General features: G+C 42.7%; 2 protein-coding genes across 5 annotated transcripts in view; one reads left to right on the top strand and one right to left on the bottom strand.

The window, feature by feature from the left end:
• Positions 1-575: 575 nt before the first annotated feature.
• On the bottom strand, positions 576-13,910 carry Kap3 (kinesin associated protein 3). Its single transcript, XM_037415402.2, has 6 exons — positions 13,178-13,910; positions 11,623-11,949; positions 8,762-9,076; positions 6,075-6,881; positions 4,899-5,123; positions 576-4,232 (listed from the first exon to the last, which is right to left on the bottom strand). The coding sequence occupies exons 1-6, from the start codon at positions 13,499-13,501 to the stop codon at positions 4,116-4,118; spliced, it is 2,115 nt and encodes a 704-aa protein (XP_037271299.2). The 5' UTR covers positions 13,502-13,910; the 3' UTR covers positions 576-4,115.
• Positions 13,911-15,937: 2,027 nt separating this feature from the next.
• l(3)mbt (lethal (3) malignant brain tumor) overlaps positions 15,938-25,536 on the top strand; it is a 47,327-nt gene continuing 37,728 nt past the window's right edge. Inside the window, exons 1-2 of one of the 4 annotated variants that reach the window (XM_075873049.1) lie at positions 15,938-16,041; positions 20,962-21,187. In XM_075873049.1, the coding sequence (XP_075729164.1) occupies positions 20,992-21,187 (196 nt within the window). In that variant the 5' untranslated portion in view covers positions 15,938-16,041; positions 20,962-20,991. Of the gene's footprint in view, positions 16,042-16,398; positions 16,549-16,824; positions 16,947-20,961; positions 21,188-25,536 lie in introns of those variants that run through there. The other 3 variants (XM_037415403.2, XM_075873050.1, XM_075873051.1) reach the window with 3 other exon arrangements.

Raw genomic sequence — 25,536 nt, forward strand, 5'->3', positions numbered from 1 at the left:
GTACAGTCATTGCAGAGATGGCGATTCCTATCTACAGTAAAATTTCTTTGTTACAAAATCCACCTGTCATGAAAATAGCTTCTTTATATCAGAAAATGCTTTATGAGCGTATATTCATAACACCGTAATAATGCATAGTACAATATCGTATAGCGCAGTCATTGCAGAGATGCTGACTTCAATCTACAGTGAAACATTTTCATAACTAAGTCCACCTGTCAAAAAAATAGCTTCTTTATATCAGAAAATGCTTTATGAGTATATATTCATAACACTGTAATAATGTCAGCACATTGCCTTAGAATTTCTGATGTTGACTATATGCACCTGAATGGGTGTAGTCCTTCAATTTTCTTGAAATATTTATCCTGATTCGCAGTGCCTTGCGCGGTGTTGCTCCTCAATCGGAGGTGATGGCATGCTGGCAGGTTTTCACCTTAAGGTCACATATGGCCTCCAAATTTGTGCTTTGTTTAGTGGTACATTGGTATTTACTAGCTCGGACTCTGCATGTCTCAAGATCGGGACAAGAGCCAAGAAGGTCATTCGTGGGTGCACAACACAGGACAACTGAGTTGAGCGTAAGTCATCAGTTTCACTTTATTGTGAAATAAATAAATAGTGCAAGAATATACAAAGGCAGTCTGCTAAGTGTGAGCCGGGCAGCCTGAGCAAAAGAGCCGAGTTGTGGAAAAGAAAAATACACGGAGTTAGAAAGACCCCCCCTTTTTTTTAAGCTGCCAAGTACTGTACATCCGCATTTTGTGAACAATGATAAGCAGTTATCTAAAATCATAGCTTCCAAACTACGGGTGGGCTTCGTGCATTGGAATCTTGCCCACACATCGACCAAAATCGCATGGTTGCTGATTGTGACGCCGACTGCAGGAGAAAAAAACTACGTAATATTGCTGTCGCACATTGCACTGCTGATCGCAATAAAGCCAGATTTGGAATAAATTGCTCCATGGTGATTCAGTCCCCTCTGCAGCTTTTGTATAAAGCCAATTGTGATTAACCCTTTTGCAACCAAAAGAAAAGAAAAACACACCAAAATCACCGAAAACTTTCTTCCACTCAATTTGTAAGTCTTTTCTGAATATAATAATACCATTCTTTAAATTCACTATCGTTCCTTCATTTCACCAATTGTATATAAAAAGACAACTCAAAGGTGGCTTCAGCACATAGTAATACAATGAAAAATGGCAATAAAATGGAAGCTGAGTCACGTGCATGTCCCAACATGAACAAATGTGACTATCTAGCATCAAAAAAACAAGCATGACGAGTATTGTTTTCATGCAGGAGCAAATTTTGTTGATGACGAGTATAGTTGCCATCGGCCAATCAGTTAGATAATCTCATGACAGCTATACTGATCAACAGTCACAAAAGAGTTAAGAAATTTAACCCAGACTATACCAGATCGCGATCAAAAGTGGCCGTTTGACATCGGTGTAATATATGGCAATTCGTTGTATTCTGTGTAGTAGAGGATCTCGTGCTTGGTAAAGTGAGCACTGTTCTTGTCATTGTTTCTTGAAGGCACCTTGCCCAATTCTTGCTATAGTAGCTTGCAATATTAGTGAAAACTGCAGTGATGCAGCACATTTTCTTCCTGGTGGTTTGTCAATTTGCTAGCCTCCGCAAATTCATCCATGCAAATGTCTGGGTTTTGAAACTGAGTTTCATTATAGGTATGATTGAAGAATGCTGTCATAACGCCTTGCTACACAGCTGTTGGCCTAACGCTTTCCACTTGTATCGAGGTCAGCGGAACATGAATGCACTGCACGAATTATTGTATTTTCCGCCTGTGACAAAGAGCACACAATCTGCGCCACATCCTCGTGCATCTTGTAAAACAAAAGTTAGATTACAAATAGCCTTCAGCTGAGATATGCCCACAACGCATAATCTTACCAATGGTATGCATTGGTACAGAACCAGAACAGGTTCAATGATTTAGGCGGTTTCTACATGTTGTTGTGTGTGACAAAGCGATGCCATTACACTGGAGAAAACTGAATGGGACATAAGCTGCAGACACGGAGGCGGCAAACACTGGTCTACATATTCATAGTACCATGATGGTGGTGTCAGAGTTTACTCCTCGTGTTCGGTTCAATTCACTCTGATTACCATCCTTCATGGTTCAAGCAACCAATTAATCTGCCTAACAACATTGGTTACCCAGAATGAAGTCTAAATGCCTTTATATGTCCTTTCGTGTATTTGTGAATACCTTAAAAATTTCTGTGCCTTTTGTGCACCATACGGCCTAGCCCTATAGTACACAAGTGAAATAATTGATTGATGACAAGAGGTTGTCCAAGACAGCACTCTTGTTTGTGCTAATTTAAATAGCATGAGAAGCACAAAATCAGTGTTACGTAGGTATTGAGTATTCCTTAGAAATAGATACATATGCAACTTCCACAATGCTTTGGTAAAGTGTTCACGAAATATTGTTCACCACCTATGATAACAGTGAATCAAGTTCAGCCACAGCAGTTCACATTGTTTTATGTTATCGATTATGCTGCAGCATTTGAAGTCTAGGCTTGGACTCAGCTGTTTTGATAAGAATAGTACAAAGCCTTGAAGCATTTGAAAGCGTACAACAGGCCCAACCCCTTAAGTGCTCTGCACCAAGAACACCCACAGAGCTTAACTAACACAAACACGTCTGTATTGCCTGTACCGCTTGATTGATTTAAAAGGCGAGCGATCCGAGGAAAAGTAGAGATGGTTGCGCTCGATCAATGTGTTCGAGCCTGTTCATGCCAGCTCAGTCGCAAGAGCTGACTTCATAAGGGAGCTAAAAGTTGCTGTGAAAGTTGCACTTGAGCACCGAAAATGTGGGCATTCCTGTGACACACCCACTCTATGTACAGGAATGAGCTCATTGCATTACTCATTTCTCATAGCGCTGACTGTTAGGAATGACATCCAGGATTACGGAAAGCTTAAGTTTTGAGTAGAGACTAATTTGGTCTGAAATAATCTGATCTCACATTCACTGAGAGCAGATGACACTACAGACCTACGGCAAAAACTTCATCATAATGAAAAGTTGGGCAAGTTGATTTTGACTCAGGGCGTGAAAAGGCGTGAAAAATGTGACAACACACAATAGAAAACACAGTACATCCTCAAGGTGCAGTTGCAATATTTATGCTCTCAATGTGAAAGCTACACATACTGTTTCAACATTTGGGCAGAGGTGGCAAGAAAATTGAACTCCTTTTGCTGCCTGAGTGGTGCTGTGTAAGCTTTTTTCGTAGAGGTATACAGAGCCACCAAAACGAAGCATGCACGTAGTTGCTAGATATAATTGCATCTAGACTTCTAATTTTAGTGGAAGTGCCTTGACTGCACACAGTTACAATAGCTGCCTTGTAGAGGCAGCCTATTCACACAGTAGCGCAACATCAACTTTTCCGAGTAAAGCATTTCCATATACTGCCTTTCTTATGCAACAAAAGCCACATCAAAATTGCAAAATCCCCTGTTCTGTTAGTTGTCATTAGAAACACTACATATGGATTGCGCATTCTGATAACATGATGCAAGCTTTTTGTAAACTTCCAGTGATCTTTTCCATGTTGACAAGGTCTTCTACAAAGAAGCCTCGAAATTCAAAATCAACAACGGTAACAAATTTTAATTTGTGACTGTTGTAAATGTTGTAGTTTTGTCAGACATCACCAGTTGCGAAATTGTACACAAGCGCAGTGCATCAGAGACATCACAAGCCAGCGGGTCTGAAACTTCTGGCCGTGCTGTTGACGAGTAACTCAGTAAACCTTGTGTCTACGTGTTCTTCAGAAACTACGTGAATGAAATAATATATATTATGTTGGGCCCATAAATATAGGAATGCAGCAGCCACTGCTGCCATGCCTTTAGGCGTAACTTGCTTGCAGTCTACAATCACTTGTATGCAGATCATCAGCATAGTTGACCGTTTTGTGTGCCTTGCATAAAGTCTGTGACCATCATAACAGATTATGTTTGATCAGTCCTTGGAAAAACCTCAGTAGACCACCAACTGGAGCTCTCCCAGGGTCACTCGTGAGTTTCGTGACAGTCGGTTTGATAACAGTCGCTCAGGGGTCTGAAGCAGCACTGCCATTGGAGAGCAGGTCTGATCGGTCCAGAAACTGCTCACAAGGGCCCTCTTCATGTTCCTCGGGAGCTTCTCCTGATTGGACCACTGCCAACCACTGGATACAAAGGGCATACGTAAGTCACATTGTCAAAGCTCGCAGTGCACATAGACAACACATTTTCTGCTCATGTTAAGCGGACTATGATCACGATTTATTTACTAATTGCATATCGCAGACCTTTCGGTCCAAACAGGTAGCCAGCATAGAATTAGAAGCTATTGACGTAAGGAATTAAAAAAAATAAACTCAGGGGAAGGTTACACTGCCAAAGAGTAGAGGTGCAATTAACGAACATGAAAGCTTTGATTACAGCAATCGCCACAAACCTGAGTTTCTTTTTTACAACATGCAGTGTGTTGTATGACCGCTCTGAATGGAAATTTGTGAGCGTGGCATTAAATAATCATTGTGTTTACCTGCTCTCATGTTGATCAAAATGGTTCTTGTGTTGGTTCTTGAAGTTATCATGAATTTTTTTTTCATGCACGGTTATTTAGACATTTTTTGTGGCTCCCTTCTTGTATAGAATTGGTAACCGACTATACCTTGCACAAAAGGCCAAATTTCAATAGTATAATGATGTTTCTATGCATTGATATTGAGTGCTGATCCTGTTGATTTTGTTGTACCATAGTGAGGTTTAACTTGAATCTTTTTAGTACCATACTATAGTTCACTGTACCTTTATGTTTAAGCACCGAGAGGTCTCCAGTAGCTCACCTGAGCATTGTGCCAGCAGAAGCGTGCTTCGCGCAGCCGACGGTCCCACTCCGGATAATAGTGGGCCAATACCGACAGTGCGTGACTGCAGACACGCCCCACCTCTGTGTTGCGGTCGTGAAGAAGGTCTAGCAGGTATGCTGGCACCTCCTGTGCACATTGCACTAGTGTTTCGCGCACAGCAGTACCGCTGCTGGAGATCAAAGCATCGAAGACATATGCCACCTGCAAAGCCAAGACGAATGATACCAGTTGGTTAATCACTCCAGCTCACCTGTGCAATGCACATATTTACTGTGCAATCTCTTGCCTGCTGTTTCTGTTAGCCTCTGCTTTTTATACAGCTGCAATCAATTAGCAGTAAACTGCTGATGCTGATGTCGCCGCTACTGGTTGCCACAGATGGAGGTTTAGTGTCCACCTTATGGCTAGCATGTAGACAACACTCCCCACTCTGTCAAATAAGGTTGCACTACCATGATCTTCATTTACCAGCACTGAAAACAGACGAGGAACTTAGCAAGACACAGACAGCATAAATATCCTTTATGACCACCATGATCTTCATTTACCAGCACTGAAAACAGACGAGGAACTTAGCAAGACACAGACAGCATAAATATCCTTTATGACTTGCTTTGTTACACCCTTTATATCAAAGAATAATTGGATCGTATGGGGAAGTTATAAGATTAACAAATGTGAAGGTATAGAGTCCCTCTAACATGGGGCTAGGCATTGTAGATATCAAAACAGGGCTTTCTGACATATGATACTTAACCAGGAAAATGATATTGATGATGATAAGGGAGTCATGTTCATGTCATTTCTTAACAGGTGTCATAAAAGCCTTGAACGACTGGCAAATGGTACGGAGTGAATCAATAATAACAGCAAAAGCTAAAGCATTTATCTAGAGCATAGGTAATAATTATCTGCTGTGTTTTTAGGAAAGATGAGCTTACTTCTTGTCTAATTTCTGTGCTCAGCTCCCATTCATACAAGTCACTTGCCTGGCCTGAGCTTCTCACAGTTTTACTTACAAGCACACTGGAGAGGGATGCATGCCTGCACTAAGGATTCAGGTGAAATGGGCATGCTGATGAGAGTACAAAAAAAGCACATGGGATTGTTGCCTAGTGAAATGCTGCTCAAATGACACAAAGGCACGCTCACCTGCAGCACTAGTTGGTCATCCTCCTGCCTGGCTCTGAGCAGGCCCGTCAGGTCAACAACCAGACCCTGCTGCACAATGGCCCGGGCACAAGTCTCATTGCTTCGTGCCACCGTGGCCACCAGCTGAACCAAAGGCACAAGCAGCTCGTCAGGCCCTTCAGCAAGGCGACTACGAATCCACGGTAGAAGCCGATCCAGTAGTTTCCCAAAAGGTCCTCCTTCCAGCTGCGCTAGTGTGGAGGCACACTCTACAGCAAAGTCACTCTCCGTTGAGGAATGCTGCAAGAGTGCAGTACAGAGGGCCTCCGCATTGGATGCAAGAGCTGCTCCACAAGCTGCACCGCTGTGCTGTGCCACAGTCCGTACAAGCCGCAAGTAAAGGGCATCGGCGTCTCGCAAAGCGCGCTCCAGCAGCTTTTCGAGAGCCCCTGAAAAGAGCTGGGCATTGCGTCGATGGGTGGCCAGACTTATGGCTAGTGCCAGCGGAGCTGGCTGCGGACTCTGGCTTGCCAGGAGGGATCTGACCAGCCACGGCATGCAGTCCGTGTAGGGAAACTGGGACTTGCAACGATCGTCCAGACTCAGGTGATACAAGATGCACAGGGCCGGAGTCTCGTCGGATGCCGCACGTCCTTCCTTGACGAGGAGCTGAACGAGTTTTGGGATGAGCCCCGCTGCCGACATGGCGGCACGATGGCTGCGGTCGAAAGACAGGTTGAGCAGTAGGCGTAGTACAGCCGACGCGAGCGGCTCCTGAGACAGCAGTGGCGCTAGCCGTTCGATGGTTGGTAGCCGAGCCATCTCGGCCTGGGATGAAGTATGAGAGCCAGTTACTTCCTGAGCAATACAATATTGTCCAAAAATGCCAGGCTCACAAATCACCGCTATTCACAAAGCCATGCCTTCTCAGCACAGTGCGCTTTTGTAAATCCATATATTTACAATGCTGCATATTGATTTCAGCCATCAGTAACAAAAAGGTCCTTTATCTCTTTTGGCACAACTCTCATTCACTATTCAAACGCATTCTGGGATCAAATTTTCGCTTTGGCTAGAAAGAGACAGAATTATTCAGCATAAGTAGATAAAAATAGAAAAAAATATGTGCATAGACTAAAGCAGCTAATTCTGTTTTTTGAACTAAGTTCATTTCAGAACAGGAGGTATACAAACTAAGCCGTTACAAACCTCACTAGGACACCATTGTACTTGCAATTACTTTACCGCTAACAGAAGCTCCGTTTTCAACACTAGTGATGCTTCAAACTTTCCGGTGGGTAATGAATTTTTTTCTTTACTTTATAACGTATGAATGGCCTCAGATGGCACTCGATAGAAGCAAACAGAAAACAAGCGAAATAATTTTGTGCACATACTGTTGACCAAGATCATTAAAGTAAGCAAACTACTTCAATAAAGCGATTCACTCAGTTAAGAGAATGATGTGTCTGAAAGTGTATATTTGCTGCAGTGAGGATATTCAGGCACTGGTCGTTATTTTACAGAATAACTAAGCAATGTGTAAAGCTGTCAACCAGCTCGTGTATCGCATAAATGCGAGTGGCTACTGTGTGTTCATCTCGAAGGTTAACATTCGGCAAAAAATGCACCCTGAAACTTCACTGTGAGCACACATACCCTTTGTGTCAGTGCCTTTGTGCCAGTCTTGTATTTGGTGGCAAAAGTCCATTTGCAAGCTCAGTGCTTATCAGCCATAACAGAACTACAACAACTCGTGTAAGATTTACTAGCACCGCACAACCACCTGTGCATGCAGACAAGCAAGTGGGCACTTCAGCACATTGGGTACAGACTTTTTCACTCAGGAAAAACAGCTGCCTTGTATTCATGTGCTGATAGCTGTTAGCGGGAGGCCAATGGGATATTATTTAATGATTAGGAACCTCTATTCGGTGCCATTTATAGTAATACTAATAGTTCTTCTGCAACAATTCAAGTGAAGTGTATGAGTATTTCTGTGTACGAGTATCTTTTTATTCATATTCAGGGCTGCTAGATACCTATCACGGCTGTCTAGCTGTTAAGGCACTATACTGCTGAACCGCAGGTCACGGGATTCCAGCCGTGGCAGCCACAATGTACTTAGAGTTATATGCATGATAAAGAACCACAGGTGGTCAAAATTTCTGGAGCCTTCCACTGCGGCATCTCTCATAACTGTATTGTTGTTTTGGGACATTAATACAGTTAATATAAAAGCCAGTAATTTCTGAAATTCCAAATAAATGCCTAAATTATAACATATTATGGCATATTTATTTAGCATACCATCATAAGCTTTTTCCATAAAGAAATGTGAAGTTATCAAACAAGGAATGTTGCTGGAGCCAACATTTGAAAAAGTAGACCTGCCGTCATCAGGTTGTAGTTTCCCTGATGAAGGCAAATCCCGATGTAAAAATATTAGCTTCACAAATTCTCAGTCTTTATGAAACATCGACTTTCCTACTTTTCAACAAATTCTGAAGCTGTATTTAGACGAAAGAGTGAGCAAGCCTATAAATGGCTCTAGGGTATAACAGCAGTTGCATTGAATTTGAATTTAATATTACTAACTAAATAGGTAAACAATGAGGATGGTAAGATAAAAGCTGCATAATGGCAGCTAGACTAGTCCCACCTCTCTGCTTGAACAGACCCCGGAAAAAGATCTAGATGTGTCGGACCTGATTTTCATAGTAGATGGACAGCTTTTTCAAGAAGCAGACTGCCAGCAAAAGCAGGTCCGTCTGTTCCCGGTCAAGGCACTCAACAAGCATGGGCACGAGTCCACGATTGACCATCTTGATCTCGCTGCGTGCCTCCTCGGCCACGTTGAGGAGCAGGTAAAGGCACACGCGTAGCAGCTGGTCCTGTCGACGCGTCAACCCCACAAACTTGCGTCGACTACGCTCGTCGTCTGGTGTTCGCGACAGCTCCTCTTTCCAGTGAGCGTGCCGCCGCAGTTCATACTCCACCAAATCAAGGCAGATGGAGCCAACCTGGGTTGGATGGATGCAATGATTGCCCCTCGCAAAATATCTTTGACCTGATCTTTCCTACGTGCCCTACACTACATTGGCTTTGTGAAAGTGCAACATCTCGTTTTAATATTGGTGCTACATTCAAACCTCATTATAACAAAGCCAAATATGCCACGAAAATAACTTTGTTATATCAGAAAGTTTGTTATAAATGTTTGTTTGTAACACTGTATCTATGACAAGACTATCCTTCTTTACTTCATTATATGGTGTTCAATAGGTTTGAGTATATTTTATTGCAATATTTACGTACTTATACAAATGTTCAGGCATATTTTCAAGACGTGCTCAAGATATCTCATTGCTTGATGATGATGTCAACGTTGCTCAAAGGGTGGTCCCAACACAAGTCAAGTAAACTGTATTTATGTATATATATGCGCATGTATTACTGCTGTATACCATGCAAAGGGTGGGGGAAGATACACCATCTGGTTTCATAAATTTTGGTGGAGAAGCAGGGCTCCTTTGACTTCAAGACTCCTATTATGGGCTGAGGATTGATGCATTGCTCAGAACATTTTGAAATGCACACAATGAATGCACACTACAGCTCTAGTACTTCTGCATTCCTCCAGCATTAAAACGCAGTCATTTCAGTGGGGAATTGAAACTTGCAGCGTCGCACTTGACAGCAAAATACTGTAACCATTGAGCCACTTCAGTAACCCTTCTTGACAACCTCAGCTCATAGCAAGTGTTAGTAACTTTTTGGCTTGTGACAAGCCCACAAAGGGTGTTCTGCCGCTGAGTGTGTGCATATACACACATGCACACACATAAAACAAGAATAAATAAAAATAATTTTCTGCCAGGCACTCTCTTTAGAATGAACAAGGAACTTCTAAAGTGGGCTAGTTGGTTCATGACCACCAGGTGGTGCCAGCGGGGAGCATGGGAGAGGGGTGGGAATGCCCCACCTCATATGCCTCTCAAGAGCAAACGGGCACCGCCCCTGGTGAACATTTTGTCAGAACAGCACAATGGGACAGTGAACACATGGGACACAGTACTGAGTGTTCACTGTCCCGTTTATTTTTTGCCCTGTTCTGCCACAATGTTATAAAATGAGTTTTGTTATTCTATCGCAGTAAAAAAATCCACACATCTCAATGAAATGAATTATGACGACTGGGCAAAGCCCTGGGAGTTAAATCACTGCCCACTCACATATGTAAATGATTAAAACCGCATATGTAAGTACATGCAATGTTTTATTGGTTAAAACTCGTATGTTGTGTTGTGTTCTGCATTCCGTATTGCCATCATTATCACTGCTTTGTGGTCCACGAGATGTAGATCCAATGGTTCTTTGATGGGATCTAGCCTGAAGTTGGCAAAGACGAGGTCTGTGCACAACTTCTTAATATTTAGGTCGAGGGGCAAGTCTCCTAGGTACTTCAACCATTCATGAATGTTTCGTTTCTTGACTAGGCCGGACTTGTACGAGGGCTTGCTTATCAGCTTCCGCTTTACGTGTACCCCAATGGCTGCATTGTCGAGTAGGTTTCTAGGCAGGCATTGCACCGTTTTCTGAACATCTATCGGGATGTTGACCACTTGACTTTTGATTCCGTACTGCCCATTGCTGTGCATTAAGAGGGGACGAGGGTCTTAAAAAAAAAACTTTTTTATTCATTATCCTACTGTCATGAAAAGTACCATGCATGTGTAACATTGAATGGATATTTAAAATTACAAACATATTTCCAATATTTCATTTAAAAAAGAAGCAATGACAAATTTCTACATTATATTTAGGTAATTTCTTACGGGTCGTTATGGTAAGTCGCAATAAAAAAAGTTAGTTTTCAAAACTACATGTTTCCTCTAAAAGCTTCATTCCACAGGCTAAAGCAAACTAGATGTCAAAACGGTTAATTCTTTGATCAGAAATAATTTTTAAACCAGAAAGGTAAAAATTAGCTTCCAGTAATTAGCTGGTATTTGTCATATGATTACAATTACATTAAGGTTGAGAGAAAAGGAAAAGCTTTAGCCTGTAGTTAAAGTGCTGCTGAAAATAATGGTACCAAGTTTATTCAGATATCTTCACAGAAACTCGCTCAAAACTTCCGTAAGGCACATTCACTTCACAAAAATAACAATGCCAAGATTATTATGTTATCATTTTTAAAAAGATTTGTAATTTCATATATTAAACTTTTAAACAAAAAGAAATGGTATTTTTCCATTATATAAAATTTTCCCAAAACATACTTTTGACTATAAATACCTCAAATTGCAATTTTTGAAAGACACTTTTTACAATTTTGTGCTATTTTAAGACCTTCGTCCCCCCTTAACTGCCTGATGCTCATAACTCATAAAGTTATGGTGGGCATATAGTGAGTACCTTGCATGTGCTGTGTTGGAGAACGGGCAAGCCTAGACCCTAAGGTGCTTCAACCCTAGAAAAGGGATTCCTTGCAGTCAACGTGTGCCGTCCAAAGCTATGATCCATTTTGTGTGAAGCTAAGCAACCGAGAAAAGACCGGACCTACCTTGTACTCGGCAATGACCGGATGGAACTGTGAAAATGTTGAGAGGCAGAAGAAGACATAGGCCAAGTTTGTGGCCAGCTGGGTGTCCCTTCGACCGTCCTCCCGCAGCACCCGCGCCAGGGCACACAACAGGGTGTCATTGGCCGCCAGCTCGCCCAAGTTGTCTGGACTGCGTGCCAGCTGCAGTACCATGGCCGATCCACGCACCTTGTCCTCTCCTTCCTCGTACAGCATGTCCACGTAGGACTCGAGGCAGGCCATGCTGGCCGTTGATGCTGCTCGACCCCCCGATGGTGACGAACCTCCATGCTGGGATCCTGTCTGAGGCTGAGAGATCACATGAGTGGCACACGCTGTCATCATGTCCAATGAAATAATGTTTAAAAGTGCTTCAACTGGAGCTAGCTGGTATGGCGTACTGAAATTTAACTATGCGCTGCATAGATGCACATGGATGAACGACACAAGATTTTTGTCTTTTTCGTGCTTCTGGTGTCATTCTCCTTTGTACATCTATTGCAGCATATTGTACACTTCGCCTGTATGAAGAAAAAGAAATGACACTATCTGGCATAAAGTAAGGCTGTTCCTCACTCATCATCATGGCTATAAATGGTGATGTCTAACACTCCCAGGTTTCATGCACATGAATACCCGATAGCGTGCATGAGGGGAAGAAAGACTGCTGCGGTAGAGCATCGGACAGATAATCTAAAGGTTGCAGGTTCGATCTATGCTGGCGGCAAGTTGCCTTTTTGTATATTACAATTACTGCAATACACTTAAAGCAGTACAGTAAACGGCTCTTACGCCTTCCTTGGCTTCATTACATGCTTGTTTTCATTAAGATCTTCATGTGTTGCAGAATAATATGCTCACAAAAGTCCAAGTTAAAAGGGCCCTCCAACATTCTTTGAACGTTGTGAAAAAACGCTGCTGTTCGATAGTAGAGGCTGCTTTGAACGTGTGGGCCAAATATTACCACACAGCACATGAGAGGGTACACACAGCTATGTTTCAAACGAAGAGATCATTTGCAAATTATGTCACTGATGGGCCTGACTACGTCAACGTAGGAAAAGATGTGGCCGATGGCTGACTTTAATTTTGAGAACATGCTCAAGGCCATGACTAACGTTGACGTAACCTTTTGCCTCTTTGTCAACTCCTAGGTGTAGTTTCAAGCGTGTTTGTCAAGACGGAAGCGAGAAAGTGTGTAAAGCGCTTATTTCTTGTGAGTAAGTGATAGTGTATATAATTAAATTCTATTATTATATAGCTCAGTGCTTCAATAAATACAAGGCTTTGTGTACCGTTGAAAGAATTCAGTCGCGCAAAATGCTCGACAAATACAAAGAGCACATACACCACTAAAATTTAAGAAAAACTGCACCAGTTGCATACACTTTCCAGAAAAGATCCATATTGCTTATACCATAATCGTAGGTGCGATCTTGAAGGCTATTCGCCAGCAAAAAGAGCCGGCTTACGTAACACAGTTTAAACGCATTTTCAAGGCAGGCAGCTGACAATCGTCAAGAATAGAGCGCAGTACCCTGCTGGCGGTCCCGTTGTCCTTACGCTGCTGCAGGTACGACAGCAGCCGCTCCACACGTGTCGTCTGGGATTCGTTCAAGAGGTCGCATTTGACAACGATTTCGCGAGCCAGCGCAGCCACATCGGTCGAGGCGTTGAGACTCTTGACGCGTATGAGCTTCTGGCACGAGCGGCTCTGCTCGATCGCCGGCCCGTCGTCTCCCAGGACGACCGCTTCCACCTCGTACCGAACCACCAGAGCCTTCTCGGTGGGGTGGACGTCCAGTTCGCAGTTGCGGACGTTCCGCTGAACGGTCACGTCGTCGGGCTGCATGTCGATCATGCAGTGATCTCAATTACGTACGCTAATCACGATCAATGCTCACATCCATGCTAACATCGCGTTAAAACACGATTGCCAGGGCTCCACAGGAGCAGTGTCGCAGCCGCCGAAGGTTGTCTGCTGCATCTTTGCGATGTGAAGTAGAGGTGTGACCCGCTTCCGGAGACCGTTCGGGTAATTCCAGCCCAAACAATTTATCGATCTTTAGTCACGGCCCCACGGTAGACGCGTCCGTGAGGCGGTCTCCGACTGTCGTGGCAGGTCGTGGCGTTGCCACTTGCGCGATTAATGGACGCACAATGTTAGACACACGTCCGAGATCCAAACGCTGCCCAAACTGAGACAAATAAACAGCTGTTTTCATCCCTAGTTGGTACCATGACCTACTACACTCCTGACCTGTTCAGATAGCGGGGTTCCTATGGGAGCGCGTGTCCCCGCTCTCGTTCAATCGCTCGCCGTAGGTGGCGCTACCTATAACCTGTTCGTCTGCTTCTTTACGGTTGTTTTGTAGGCGCTGGTATAAGAATGCCTGCTTTCTGTGGTGAACTGTCGGCATATATGTGACTATTTCTTCCCATACATTGCTGGTCAAGTAAGCTGTTCAGTGCGCTTAAGAATTTATAGCACACTGGTTGACAAACGTGGAAACCCGTGGATTTACATGATTTTGGACAGCCTATGCGTTGTCGCGTGCATTTTATTGCAAAAAAAATTCTGAATGTCTTTTAGTATTATTATTTCTGGATATTTCTAAATTGTGGATCATAAATTCGCACTACGAGTGCTTTGTTGGTTAAAATTTGACTACAAAGAGTGAAGGTGACGTCAGCGAACAGGTGCTGCCTAGCGCCACGCCGCTCGTAGGTGACGGCCCTAGCGGCAGAAGGTATGAACTAGAACGTGGGCGCTGGAAGAGGTGCTCTCTGGGCAGGTCAGGAGTGTAGTAGGTCATGGTTGGTACAGCGCAAGCTAACTGGGTGTAGCAGACGCACAAAAGAAACAAGAACTGCATGTATACGGCTAGTGTAGAGAAATACAGAACTAGTGCTTGAAGGCAACTGCGGCAGAAGGTATGTTCATCGACACCTACTGGCCAGTTTGGACGGTTTGAACATAAATTATGGCCTCCAAAACAATGCATTGACAAACACATAGTCTTGAAGGCCAGGTATAAGCGCGTAAGGTTCACAAAAAAAAAAGTGTAGTTTTTATTACTAATGTTTTATTTCAACGTACTTCTCAATAACTAAACAAAAAACACTAAAAAATTAACTATAAGTATTACAAACGTACAAGTTGTATTTTTAATGTTGCATAACATGGTGGAAGACGAAGTTATGCATTTAGACAAAATAAGTATAACGCACGACAATATTAAAAAATAAGTGTCCTTAAACTGCGCTCAAGCTGCTTAAACATTTTCGTGCAGCTTGTCTCTCTGGAAATCACGCTGAATTTAATAGGTAAAATACGCCATAGCCGCCATGATCAGTGCAGACCGCATTATACGTCCAGAATGCTATTATGTTGGGCTGGCTTGGGCGTGTAGCAGACGACGACGCGGAGGCTAAAATGTGCTTATATTTTGTTTGTTAACGATACACCATAGTCCTTAAAATGATCTCAGGCATATAAATCAATATATTGTATAAAAACAGCATTTTCATATGCTTGTTTAAGCACCACCGACACAGCAGTCCACAACTATCGCTTTATCTTCGCGTCAATTAATACTAATTATTATAGTTGCTCAAAAGATATTGATGGGCTAGTTAGCCGCTCATCATACTTCGAACGATAGTTCTTATTGAGATATACATGTGCGGAGTAATGTGCCGGCCTAAACAAGGATTAACACGTCCGTGTGGTTTCGATCGTAACGCGCCAGCACTGACATTTGATATCATGCTTAAAAATGAAATTCTAGGTGCCTACACAAGGCTGTATTATTCGATATGCACTGAATACATCCAAAAGTGAAACTCTATGCGCGCGCACGTAATCATGTAAGACTCGCGCGTGCCTGCACGCAAGAACGCGTTTATTTTTTTTTTTTCAGAACGGCTGCGTGTTAAGAAAATAAATGCAGCATAAATAATAGGAAATAAAATATAACAAAGATTTCTTACAGTTCCTAGGAAATGCATAAATAACACTTAATAAATTATACGGCGCGCGCGACTGCGTGCTTACTTTCGTAACATTGAAATACTAGTGCACGCACGCATTTTGAGAAAAGCGTAGTTAAATGCGCTTTCTTTGTGCAGTGCAACGACAATGGAGGACGTCAAGCGCAGCCTTGTCAAAGAAGATATTCGCTCGGATGTTTCCAACGCGAGCTTTCTTCGTCGATTTTGTCCGTCGGGATCTTCCGATGGCGCGCCGCTGCGCGCGCCAGCACTCAAGGGCGCCGCGGTGAGCCGCTAAGCCCCGCCCTCCGGGAGGAGGAGCACACGGTGCCGCGCATGCGCTTTGCGAGCACTGGGAAAGCGGGCATTTATCGCTGGTGCTGGCTGCTATGGCGGCGACAAAATTCTGTACGTATGCCGCTTTTTGTTGCAGTCCCGAGAAAACAGAGCGTTATTGTCGATGGGAAAACCGTGCCGATCGAGGCTTTAGTATCGGCCACGAATTTAGCGCCGTGTTTCGTCGCGATTCGAGGTGCCGTGCTGGTGCAAAACTCGGGTGACTAACACCCAGACTTTCTTTACAGCTATTCTCTTGTGCTTTATTTCGTACGACGAAAAACATCTGGGAGAAAATCAGTGTGCTGTTGGAAGACGGTAATTCGCTCGCGCACGGCCGAACTGACTGCTACACCGGGGCAGCGTTTGTAAAAATAGTTGTTTGCGCCCGAAATGACTCCGTTGGTGTCAGGGAAACTTTTTTTTTTTTTCGCGTGGAGTGGGGGAGAGGAGTGCTGTAATGTTAGCTCCACGAAGGGAGAACATTGTCCAACCGAACTGGCATCCGTGTCTGCCGAAAATTGCCCATTAATTTCCCCAAAGAGATTTGTCACCATCAACGGCGTGTGCGCTATCACGGTACGCATATTTATCAAACGATGAATGCGTGATACTCAATCAATCCGTGTGTGTTAAGGCTCATACTCCGCGATTTAGTAGCACACAACATGACATATGCACTTCAGCGTTGTGTGAATTAATAATATAATACGGCCTGAAATCTCAAGCTGTTCAAGGCGGCCGTTATACTTTATGTGTGAACTTGCGTTTGAGTAAACTCGTATTTTTTATGCAGATGTTAATCTGTATCGGGGCGAAATGAAACTACATCACGTGGTCTGCGAGTTTGTTTTTCACCGATAACTGGTAATGACAGATACCTAAATGCGCGCTTAATTTATCTATTATTTTTTACGCACAGGTGCACAGTATGGACGGCCTTATGTATTAGCAAGAGCGTGGAAGAAGCATTGCGGGTGGGTTTAGTGTTACCCGAACATTAACGTAAAGATAGCTTGCATGTCCTTTTAAAGTGTTATGTTGATACGCGTGGTTGTTCTGGTATTTTGTTACTGTCTATCGACTATTGTGTGCCTTTTTGATCAGCCTGTTGGATCCTGTAGATCACTGCTGTAGGTTTACGGTTATTGTTGATGATGCAGCAACCTGCGCGATAAATTCAAGTAATTGCTTGAACACCCATACATGGAACCTCTAGAAGAGAGAAAAATGCAGAAAAATGTCTTGCTAAAAATATATGTATTCTACTTTACAATTATGACCCAATCTACTATGTCAATCTAGTTAGAAGCTTACGAGATCTCATGCATGTACTATGCAATATTAGGTTGCCCTGCTTGGAATATGTAAATATTTAAATTATATTTCAAATGACAATTTCGTGCTTCAACTGTTATTTTTCTCTGCTTGAAAGGGGTCTGTGCGGTATTCTGCTTACTTTATTTACATATATGTTATGGCATTTAAATAATTTATGCTACAAAAACACTAGTAATGATCAGTTATCAGCATGCTTGCAAGTATGCAAAATAAAATTCTGATGGTTCTGAAGCTTTTAACTGTAATGGTAATGATGGTGATTGCACATATAAGAATTATCTAACTGTCAAATTTTGACAGAAAATAATCAAAAATAGTTTTTTATTCTGCCTGCTTTTCAAATTTTTGTTATGTTAGCCACTGGCATCAACTACTCTTTAGGTATTTATTTATTTTTATTTGCTTAAAAATAATGCCAGTCTCATATGATATCAAGACAGGAAAAGGGGTTACAGCAGCAAGAACCATAAGAAAATGAAATCAATAACAGTAGTTCACAAAGTACCATGAAATCACGACTTAAATAGAAATAGTTTACTTGACTCTGTGGCGTTTTGTGTGACATGAAAAGTTGTCACTTCACATCACACACTTTTGAGCAGTATATAAAAGTTTAGGATGACTGCCAGTTGTGCGCATTGGTAAAGGTTCATGATGAAACAAGCGCAAAAATACACACACTCAGAGAGGACACAGACAAGCGCTTACTAGCAACTGAAAATTTTATTTCGAAGCGAACACTAATAAATACATCACACGCATGTACGTCATTCCCGACATCCCCTGTCATCATCAACAACGTGATATAACAAAATATGCACGCGCCCACAACCGGAAACAAACACGTGTCAAGAACTAAGAAAAGAAAATGTGAAAAAAAAAAAAAAACAAAGGCAAAAGAAACAAAAAAAACAAAAAAAGTAACACAGAGAAAAACACTGGGTTATGTGACGTCCAAAAAAGCAAATTCCGCATCTGTTAGTAGAACTGACGCAACTGCCCCCTCATTTCCTTATTCTATACGCTTCCATTATTTCTCTCATCGTCCACTTGTTGTGCCTGTCAATTATTCGTGTGTCGGAAAATTTCGGTTGACAGGTGCACTCTTCGCAGTGCATCGCTAAGTGTGAGTAAGGGGGCCCCTTTAGTGAACTCTCATGTTCACGAAGGCGCACATTTATGCACCGACCCGTCTGACCAACGTATTCCTTTCCACATGTAAAAGGAGTTCCGTATACAACATCTTTTTTGCACTCATCGTACCTCCTGCCATGCTTTATGCTACATCTGTTCGATTCTCCAGTTCCTTTCTTGTTGAGTAGCCTTTCTACTGCTGGACAAATCTTTGATAATTTGTTTTTATCTGAAAAAACAACCCGCACGCCATACCTTAATGCAACTTTTTTCAACCTATGTGAAATATTGTGCAGATACGGGATGACCACTGTCCGCTCTCTTTCACCCTCAACTTGTCTCCTCTCTTCGCCTGTGCCAATGATTGCATTTTTTACTTCCCGACGATTCTTCTCACATGCCAAAAGGATACATTCATCCTGGTAACCAGCTCCCCTCAAGCGCTTGATCTGCGCGGAAACACTCTCATTCATTGATTGTACGCACAATTTCATGAGGGCAGCTTTGATGCAAGAAGTTGCAATCCCATTCTTTACTATCTTCGAATGTGCCGAATGATAGCTCAGCAATGGTTTTTCCGATCTAAGGTGATACATAAAAGTCGGTGCCCCTATTTTCTGCCGTCGTATTATATGCGACAAACTGCACATACTGTATACCAAAAGAGCTTGAGCTTGGCCTAGTTGGTGCTTACTGTTAGACATCTTGACCGCATACAACCGACGAAGATGGCGGTAGGTACGACGGCACAGCCGATTAGAAACAAAAGTTGTTACCATGTGAGCTACACAATCATTACATGATTTCAATTCAAGGTGCGTTTTGTTTTTCTATGAGTGACTTCACTGCTAATGCTGATGAGTGGATATAATGGTTTCTGCGCATGTCGTAAGCCCCTATATATTGCTATATGCTTTCTATGGATGAACAAGTTGGAAGTTTACTGCCCGTGTTGTCGTCTTTTGTGTGCAATCAAGATGTCTAACATATTGCGTACCACTTTTGAGCAAGGTTATGCACCCAATATTATGACATCATCTATTCTTTCATTGAGACCATTAGACAAATTCTAATCATTGCCATTATCCTAATTTTAATACTTTGCTTGTGGAAAAATGCTAATAGATACTTAGTTGTCAGCAAAAAAAAGTAAAGCTACATTTAATGTAGTAGCTATAATGATTTTGGCAAGCATTTAATTGTATGCTGTAGATATATTCGAACAGTGAAATTTTTTGATGAATTACAAATGTCCAAGAGAAATAATTTCCGAAATATTGAATATAACATGTTTTAATTGATAGAGGAAGTGAACTGCAAGGTTTTACTGAATCGATATGGTAACAGGAAGTAAAGCTCCTATACACAGTTTTACTTATGTGTGTAACACAGTTTGCAGCGAAAAAGTGTAAATTTAAGGGCCTTTTTTTTTTTTTTTGACACAATATTAATGGTATTATTAGACATTCATTTAAAGAAAAGTATAGGGGATGCACATATATAACCTGCACATGTACATATATACCCTACCCCTGTTGCCGTAGCACATTGGTAAATTATCAGACGCGTTATTCGAAGGGGTCAGGTTTGGTCTCTGTCGGCAGCGAGTTATTTTTTCGTCCACTTTTCTTTCTTCATATTTAGATTACAATTATTTATAATAACATCTCCTATACTTTCCTGCACATCATTGTGTGTTAGTCTTATTAATACAGTTTGCAGTCGTATATCTGGACAATTTAGGAACTTGTAAGTGGAAAGAACCATTCTCAGCTGCATAGCTTGTCAAGAGATTTAGGTGCAGCTTTGGGTTGTTGCAGGATAAAGGTAATGGAGGTTTTTCATAGAACATAAGTACATTTTTCTATGGAAGGTGTCATCGAAACATGAGCAGTCTGAGGGGGGTTAATCTTAAAATGCAATTACCTTGCGTGTATCATCGCAGTAAGCTGTACTCAAGATCGTCTCAATGGGAAATTGACCATTGTGGCCTTAGCAGGTACATGGCAGGCTACAATCAGTTGGAAACTTTAGAAGGCGGCAGAATTTATGCTTCGAAGGTGGGTGAATATGACGAGGTTGCATCAATGGGCACACTCTCTATACTGACATAGTGAACCTGATGGCTGATGACTTCGCTTTCTGGCTCGTGAGTGGGACTATTTCTTTTCTCGTGAAGACAGTTGCACTTCTCTTATCTCGACATGTCTTCTGCTTCTCTAAGTTGTACACGACTATGTATCCTGTATATAACTATATCCGACTATACGGACTGGAGAAGGATTGGCCACCCTGGTGCAGTATCTGGCCACTACCTCCCATATGTATACACCCTAAGACTCGCAGAACATGGGAGAGGCCTTTGTCCTGCAGGGGGCATGGTCAGGATGATGATAATGATATATAGTTGAGTTGCAAAAAATTATTTATCTTGGCTGTCAACAATGCGATTGAAAAAGTTTAACAGTCCTTTCATGTTCTTTTTTTTTCTTTTTCTTTTCTATGTATATTTGTTAGACTGACGCATATTGAAGGGCGAACAGTGCCATGGCCGGGCGTATGGTGCAGACGGTTGCTCCCGGCAACTGCCCATCTCAGCCAGGGAGTCCACCAGCCGAAACGCCCATAGCAGCTCCGAGTCTTATCAACTTGGCGTTTGCCACGCCCGACATGCTGCAGACAAGGGGCCCACCTCCTATGACTACCATCACCCGTGAGTCGCCTGTTATGACAGTGATACAAGGTAATCGGAAGCGCACGTGACCAGAAGTTACAGTTGGGGTGATTGGTTTGCAATATAGGGACGAAAATAACTCGCGTCACAAAAATCCATTCTTGAATACAGACGTACATATGATTAGAGCAATGCATTTCCTGGAACCAGAATCACTTTGTGTCATGACTGAATGAAGATCTTGACAAACAGAATGCACATATATCCATTTTAGAAGTGCACTTCTAAAACGGCTATGTGCAAGCTTGTCTATTCGCAAGCTTGTCTTTCAAGAACAGAAGCTGAAGTATAGATGGCGCTAGATCAACATTAACTTTGTATGTCTGACTGATTCGGATAAGGCAGATGCTCAGGGGAACATGGAAGCATAAAGCGATGCAAAATTTCTGAACAAGGGCATCCTTTTGGTTTATGATCTCTCTTTCTGTCTACCTTACTATTTTTTCTTCTCTTTTTTTCTGATGTGCTTCCCGTATCCTTTTACTTACCGAGTGCACAACGTCCGCTTATCCCAATATTTCTCTGTCTTTCTGCTCTTCTCGCCCGATCACTTCATGTACCCCCGGCCCGTTTTCGAACTTACCATCTCCTTCTCATCTGTTTTGGTTGTGGAAGAGGGTGCGAAGGATGCACATGCCAAGGTAGGCAGATGCTTCCTTAAAGGGGCCGTGTGACGCTATTGGAGCACGTATTTTTCATCGGTTCTGCTGCTGCTGTGGAACCCGCCGATATTGTTGCGCACATGGCACCGCCGAAATCGATGTTATCATTTTAACTCGCGGCACAAACTACCTTGATTTCGGACTACGTCGACACACATTGGCTATTTTTGTTATGGGAACTGACGTCGTGTCATGTGACGTAATGACAAACACCGTTCGCTTTTGATTGGCTTGACGCGAGAAATAACGTGCAATATTCACATGGTGGTAGCTAGGATAACACGAGTGAGTGCCAAAAGCAGCTAAAACCTTTTTTGCACTTTTTTAGAAAGGAATCGTTCCTGTTTCAAAATGACGTATTTTCAGAACAACGAACGCAACACAGCTTGCAAACGAGGCTATGGTACGCCAGCAAGCAACTAAAAGTCGAAAGGCATGCCGCGTTTTTAGTGAGCCGAAAATGCGACGAGCGGTGGGTGGCAGCGTTGCCGTAGAACGAGTCTTGCATGCGAGCCGCGAAGTGACCCAACCCAAAGTGTATGTGTGTATTTTACACAATGTGACCGTGCGAACGTCTTCTACTCGACGCACGTGGTTCGTAGTAACCATGCTAACCACACTGTCAACAAGAGCAGTAGCGAGGTATTGTGTGAAAGCCACCATGAGGTGACATTTTCGGCATGTCTTTATGAGACACGCACTGTGATTGGAAGTGGTCTTTGACATCAGCAGGCGAGTGAAATGCGAAAGAGAATGTTTCTCGTTGTTGTCTGCTTAAGTTTTGAACCTTGAGAACTCAGAACTTCACTTTCCATGCACCAATTTCCATAATTCTTGTTGCATTCGTCTCAGTAATCATTGCTACACACGTTCCAGTGTTAAATAATACTTTCTCGAAAGTGTCGCAGGGCCCCTTTAAGAACACAAGACCGTTTGTTGAAAAGTAAGCTCCAGTGATGCTGTGCATTCAGGGACTTTTTATAAAATTCACGAATATGTTTCTGCACTGAAGCTTGACCTTGTTAGAATCAAGATGGAACTTGAGTGATACATTACCAGCATGCCAGTTGCATGATAAATACTGTCCACCTTAATAGATGTTCCTTGAATATGCAGAAGCACAGGTGCACATTGTTGTCCACATAAAAACTGAAACCAAAGCCAGGCAAAAAAATGTGCTGGATACAACAGGAACTGTAGTATGATGGCTTCTTTAAAAGCGAGAGACAAATAAGCTGCCACAGCAGGGGGTGTATTCTGAAATGACCACTTTTGGTCACACTTTTGTAAGATTTCACAAAGCTACACAGGGAAAAATTTTGCTGCAAGTGGAACCACTTGGTGTGATTTATCGAAGAGGGACCACTTGGCTAGTACCCATTTGAAAATGTTCCCATTATCCCCCCCCCCCCCTTTCTTTCTTCATGGAATAACTTCCTGTTGGTATCTTATTACCAGCTGGAATTCTCAGGATGATTGTCCACATCAAGTAGAAGTCAAACTGGCCAGATTTCATGCAGACATCAGCTGGGTGCTATTGCATGCATGCACCAGACTTGTTCAGTTATCTGCGAATCACAGCAATTTGGCATTGCACTGGGACAGTGGACCAGAAATGTGGTCGCTCATAGATGACAGCACAAGAGGTGCTAATCTCGCGAAAGCTGTCATCGAAGGTCATTGTTTCAGAATATGACCTCCTCACCCTTGGTAAGTTGCATAGCTCCTAAGGAAGAGGAAACATCTTTATTCTAAATTCGGCAAGTTGGTGGGGTGGGCCAACTCGTTTGCCAGGAGTCTTGAATTTTGGCAGCATCCTCGACCCGCTGGACGGCCCACATCTGATTTTCAAGTGCGGGGCTGAGCAGTGCAGCTTCCCAGCGCACGCGAAGGCTGTCACTAGAGGTTGTGTACTCGTTATGGCCACTGATTTTTCGGCATTCCCATAACTTATACTCTGAAGTGGCCTTGGAGTCACAACGCCTGCACTTGTCAGTTTCGTAGATACCCATGGTATATAATCGGTGAGAGCGCAGGATTCAGATAGGTCCTAGTTTGTAATGGCTGCCATTTGACAGACTCTTTTTGTTAATTTGAGATGAGAGGCTGGCAATATGTCCCTCTGTAATTTATATTGAAAAAAAAAATACAAGAGTTCTAAAAAGTGCACTAGTTTTCAATTTCTGGCTCTTGGGACCACATGAGTGCAAAAGCCGAAGACTAGCTTGCGTTTGGGCCTTAACGGCTTGCACATTTCTTGGGTCTCCAATTTTAAAACTGTAGTGTTTTGCCAGAGTTTGGATTTGCCCCAACAACTTATGCTTTGACATACAAGAGACGTGGCTGCTCGTGCTTGTGCACTCATCTCTTGAGGTGGAGCGTTGTATACCTTGTGCTCTCACCCCAAGCCTTGTGTTGAAGGTATAGACTGCACGATGATCACGACACTCGCTGCTACGACTGTTCTTGTGAAAGAGTGAGCAACTAGCAAGTAAAGCCAAAGTAAGGGCCAGTTGAAGTAACTTATAGTGTGACAGCTATAGTTCATACTTGTCCTGTGTATACACATACGCTCTTTTCATGCATTCTGTTTAGTTTTGGATCAGCACGCATCAAGTTTTGAGCAGCTTGCTACCCTTCGTTTGACATTCCAGTTTGTGGTTATCATATTCATTGCTTTGCTTTTGCGGTGCAACTTTAATTTATTTTTCAAAAGTTTTTTTTCCCTGGTGATAATTATCATTTCATCTTCCAGTTTTCTTGCAAATATAATCTATGCACAGGCTTGCAAAAAATGGCTTATCAATAAGTTATGTGTAAATTTGTGCATTTTATAATATCGCTTTCATATAGGAAGTGTAATGTCACTTACAACAAATGACATTTGTTTGTAATGCCATTTGGGTGCTGTCTCAACACAAGGTGCTAAACACTATGCGAAGGTGAAACAATGCAACATCGACTCAACTTCCCTGTGCCTTCCAGCTTTGCAATCTGCCACCGCAGAGAATGCTGGAGGCGATGGTCTAGCACACCCGATTTCTTGAGCTTGTGATGCACTGCTTCACTGTACAGCTCTCGGATCGCACAATCATTCCTATCAAATAGGATAAAGCCACCAGGCTGGCTTAGGGGGCCTAACAGCCACAGGACGGCCTCCTCCGGATATTTCGCATAAAGTCATTCTCACTCACTCTTGGCTGTCACACAAGAAATGTAGGTGACATTCCATGAAAATGACACTTTCAGCATGTCTTGCATTTAAGTGCTTCCCATATTTCATGAGTAAAAAGGTGTCCACCTTACTTGATAGGTATGGTTGGGCTATCCAAGATTTGCTCAGTGGAGTAGTGTATCACAAGCTCAAGAAACGCTAGGCCTTAGCCTCCAGCATTCTTTGTGGTTGCAGATTACAAAGCTGAAAGGCAATGCATTCTGATGGGCAGCTGTTGCATCGTGTTCATCTTACCGTTCAACAAGAAACGAAGATGCAAAGAGAGTTTGTCGTGTGTATATTTCACGTGTATTCATATTAAAATGTAGAAGCTTTGTCTGAGATGGGAAGTACAGTTGCGGGCAAAGTAAATGTCATTAAAAGGTATACGTTTGCTAAATGTCCTTGATGTTTGCATTAACGAATGTCCACTAAGTGGAAGTGCACTGTCCCTCTTGGCTGCATCGTTGGCTTTCCTTTAC

This window comes from Rhipicephalus microplus, chromosome 9 (genome assembly GCF_043290135.1).
Source record: "Rhipicephalus microplus isolate Deutch F79 chromosome 9, USDA_Rmic, whole genome shotgun sequence".
NCBI lineage: Eukaryota > Metazoa > Arthropoda > Arachnida > Ixodida > Ixodidae > Rhipicephalus > Rhipicephalus microplus.

Bases quoted from the DNA above. Each gene is read 5' to 3' on its own strand.
- Kap3 (XM_037415402.2), bottom strand. From the start codon at position 13,501: ATGATCGACATGCAGCCCGACGACGTGACCGTTCAGCGGAACGTCCGC. The intron at 6,882-8,761 runs GTCCGACACATC...ACTTCATCCCAG, and splicing joins CCATCTACTATGAAAATCAG to GCCGAGATGGCTCGGCTACC. The intron at 4,233-4,898 runs GTGAGCTACTGG...CTTTGTATCCAG, and splicing joins TCTGCTGGCACAATGCTCAG to TGGTTGGCAGTGGTCCAATC.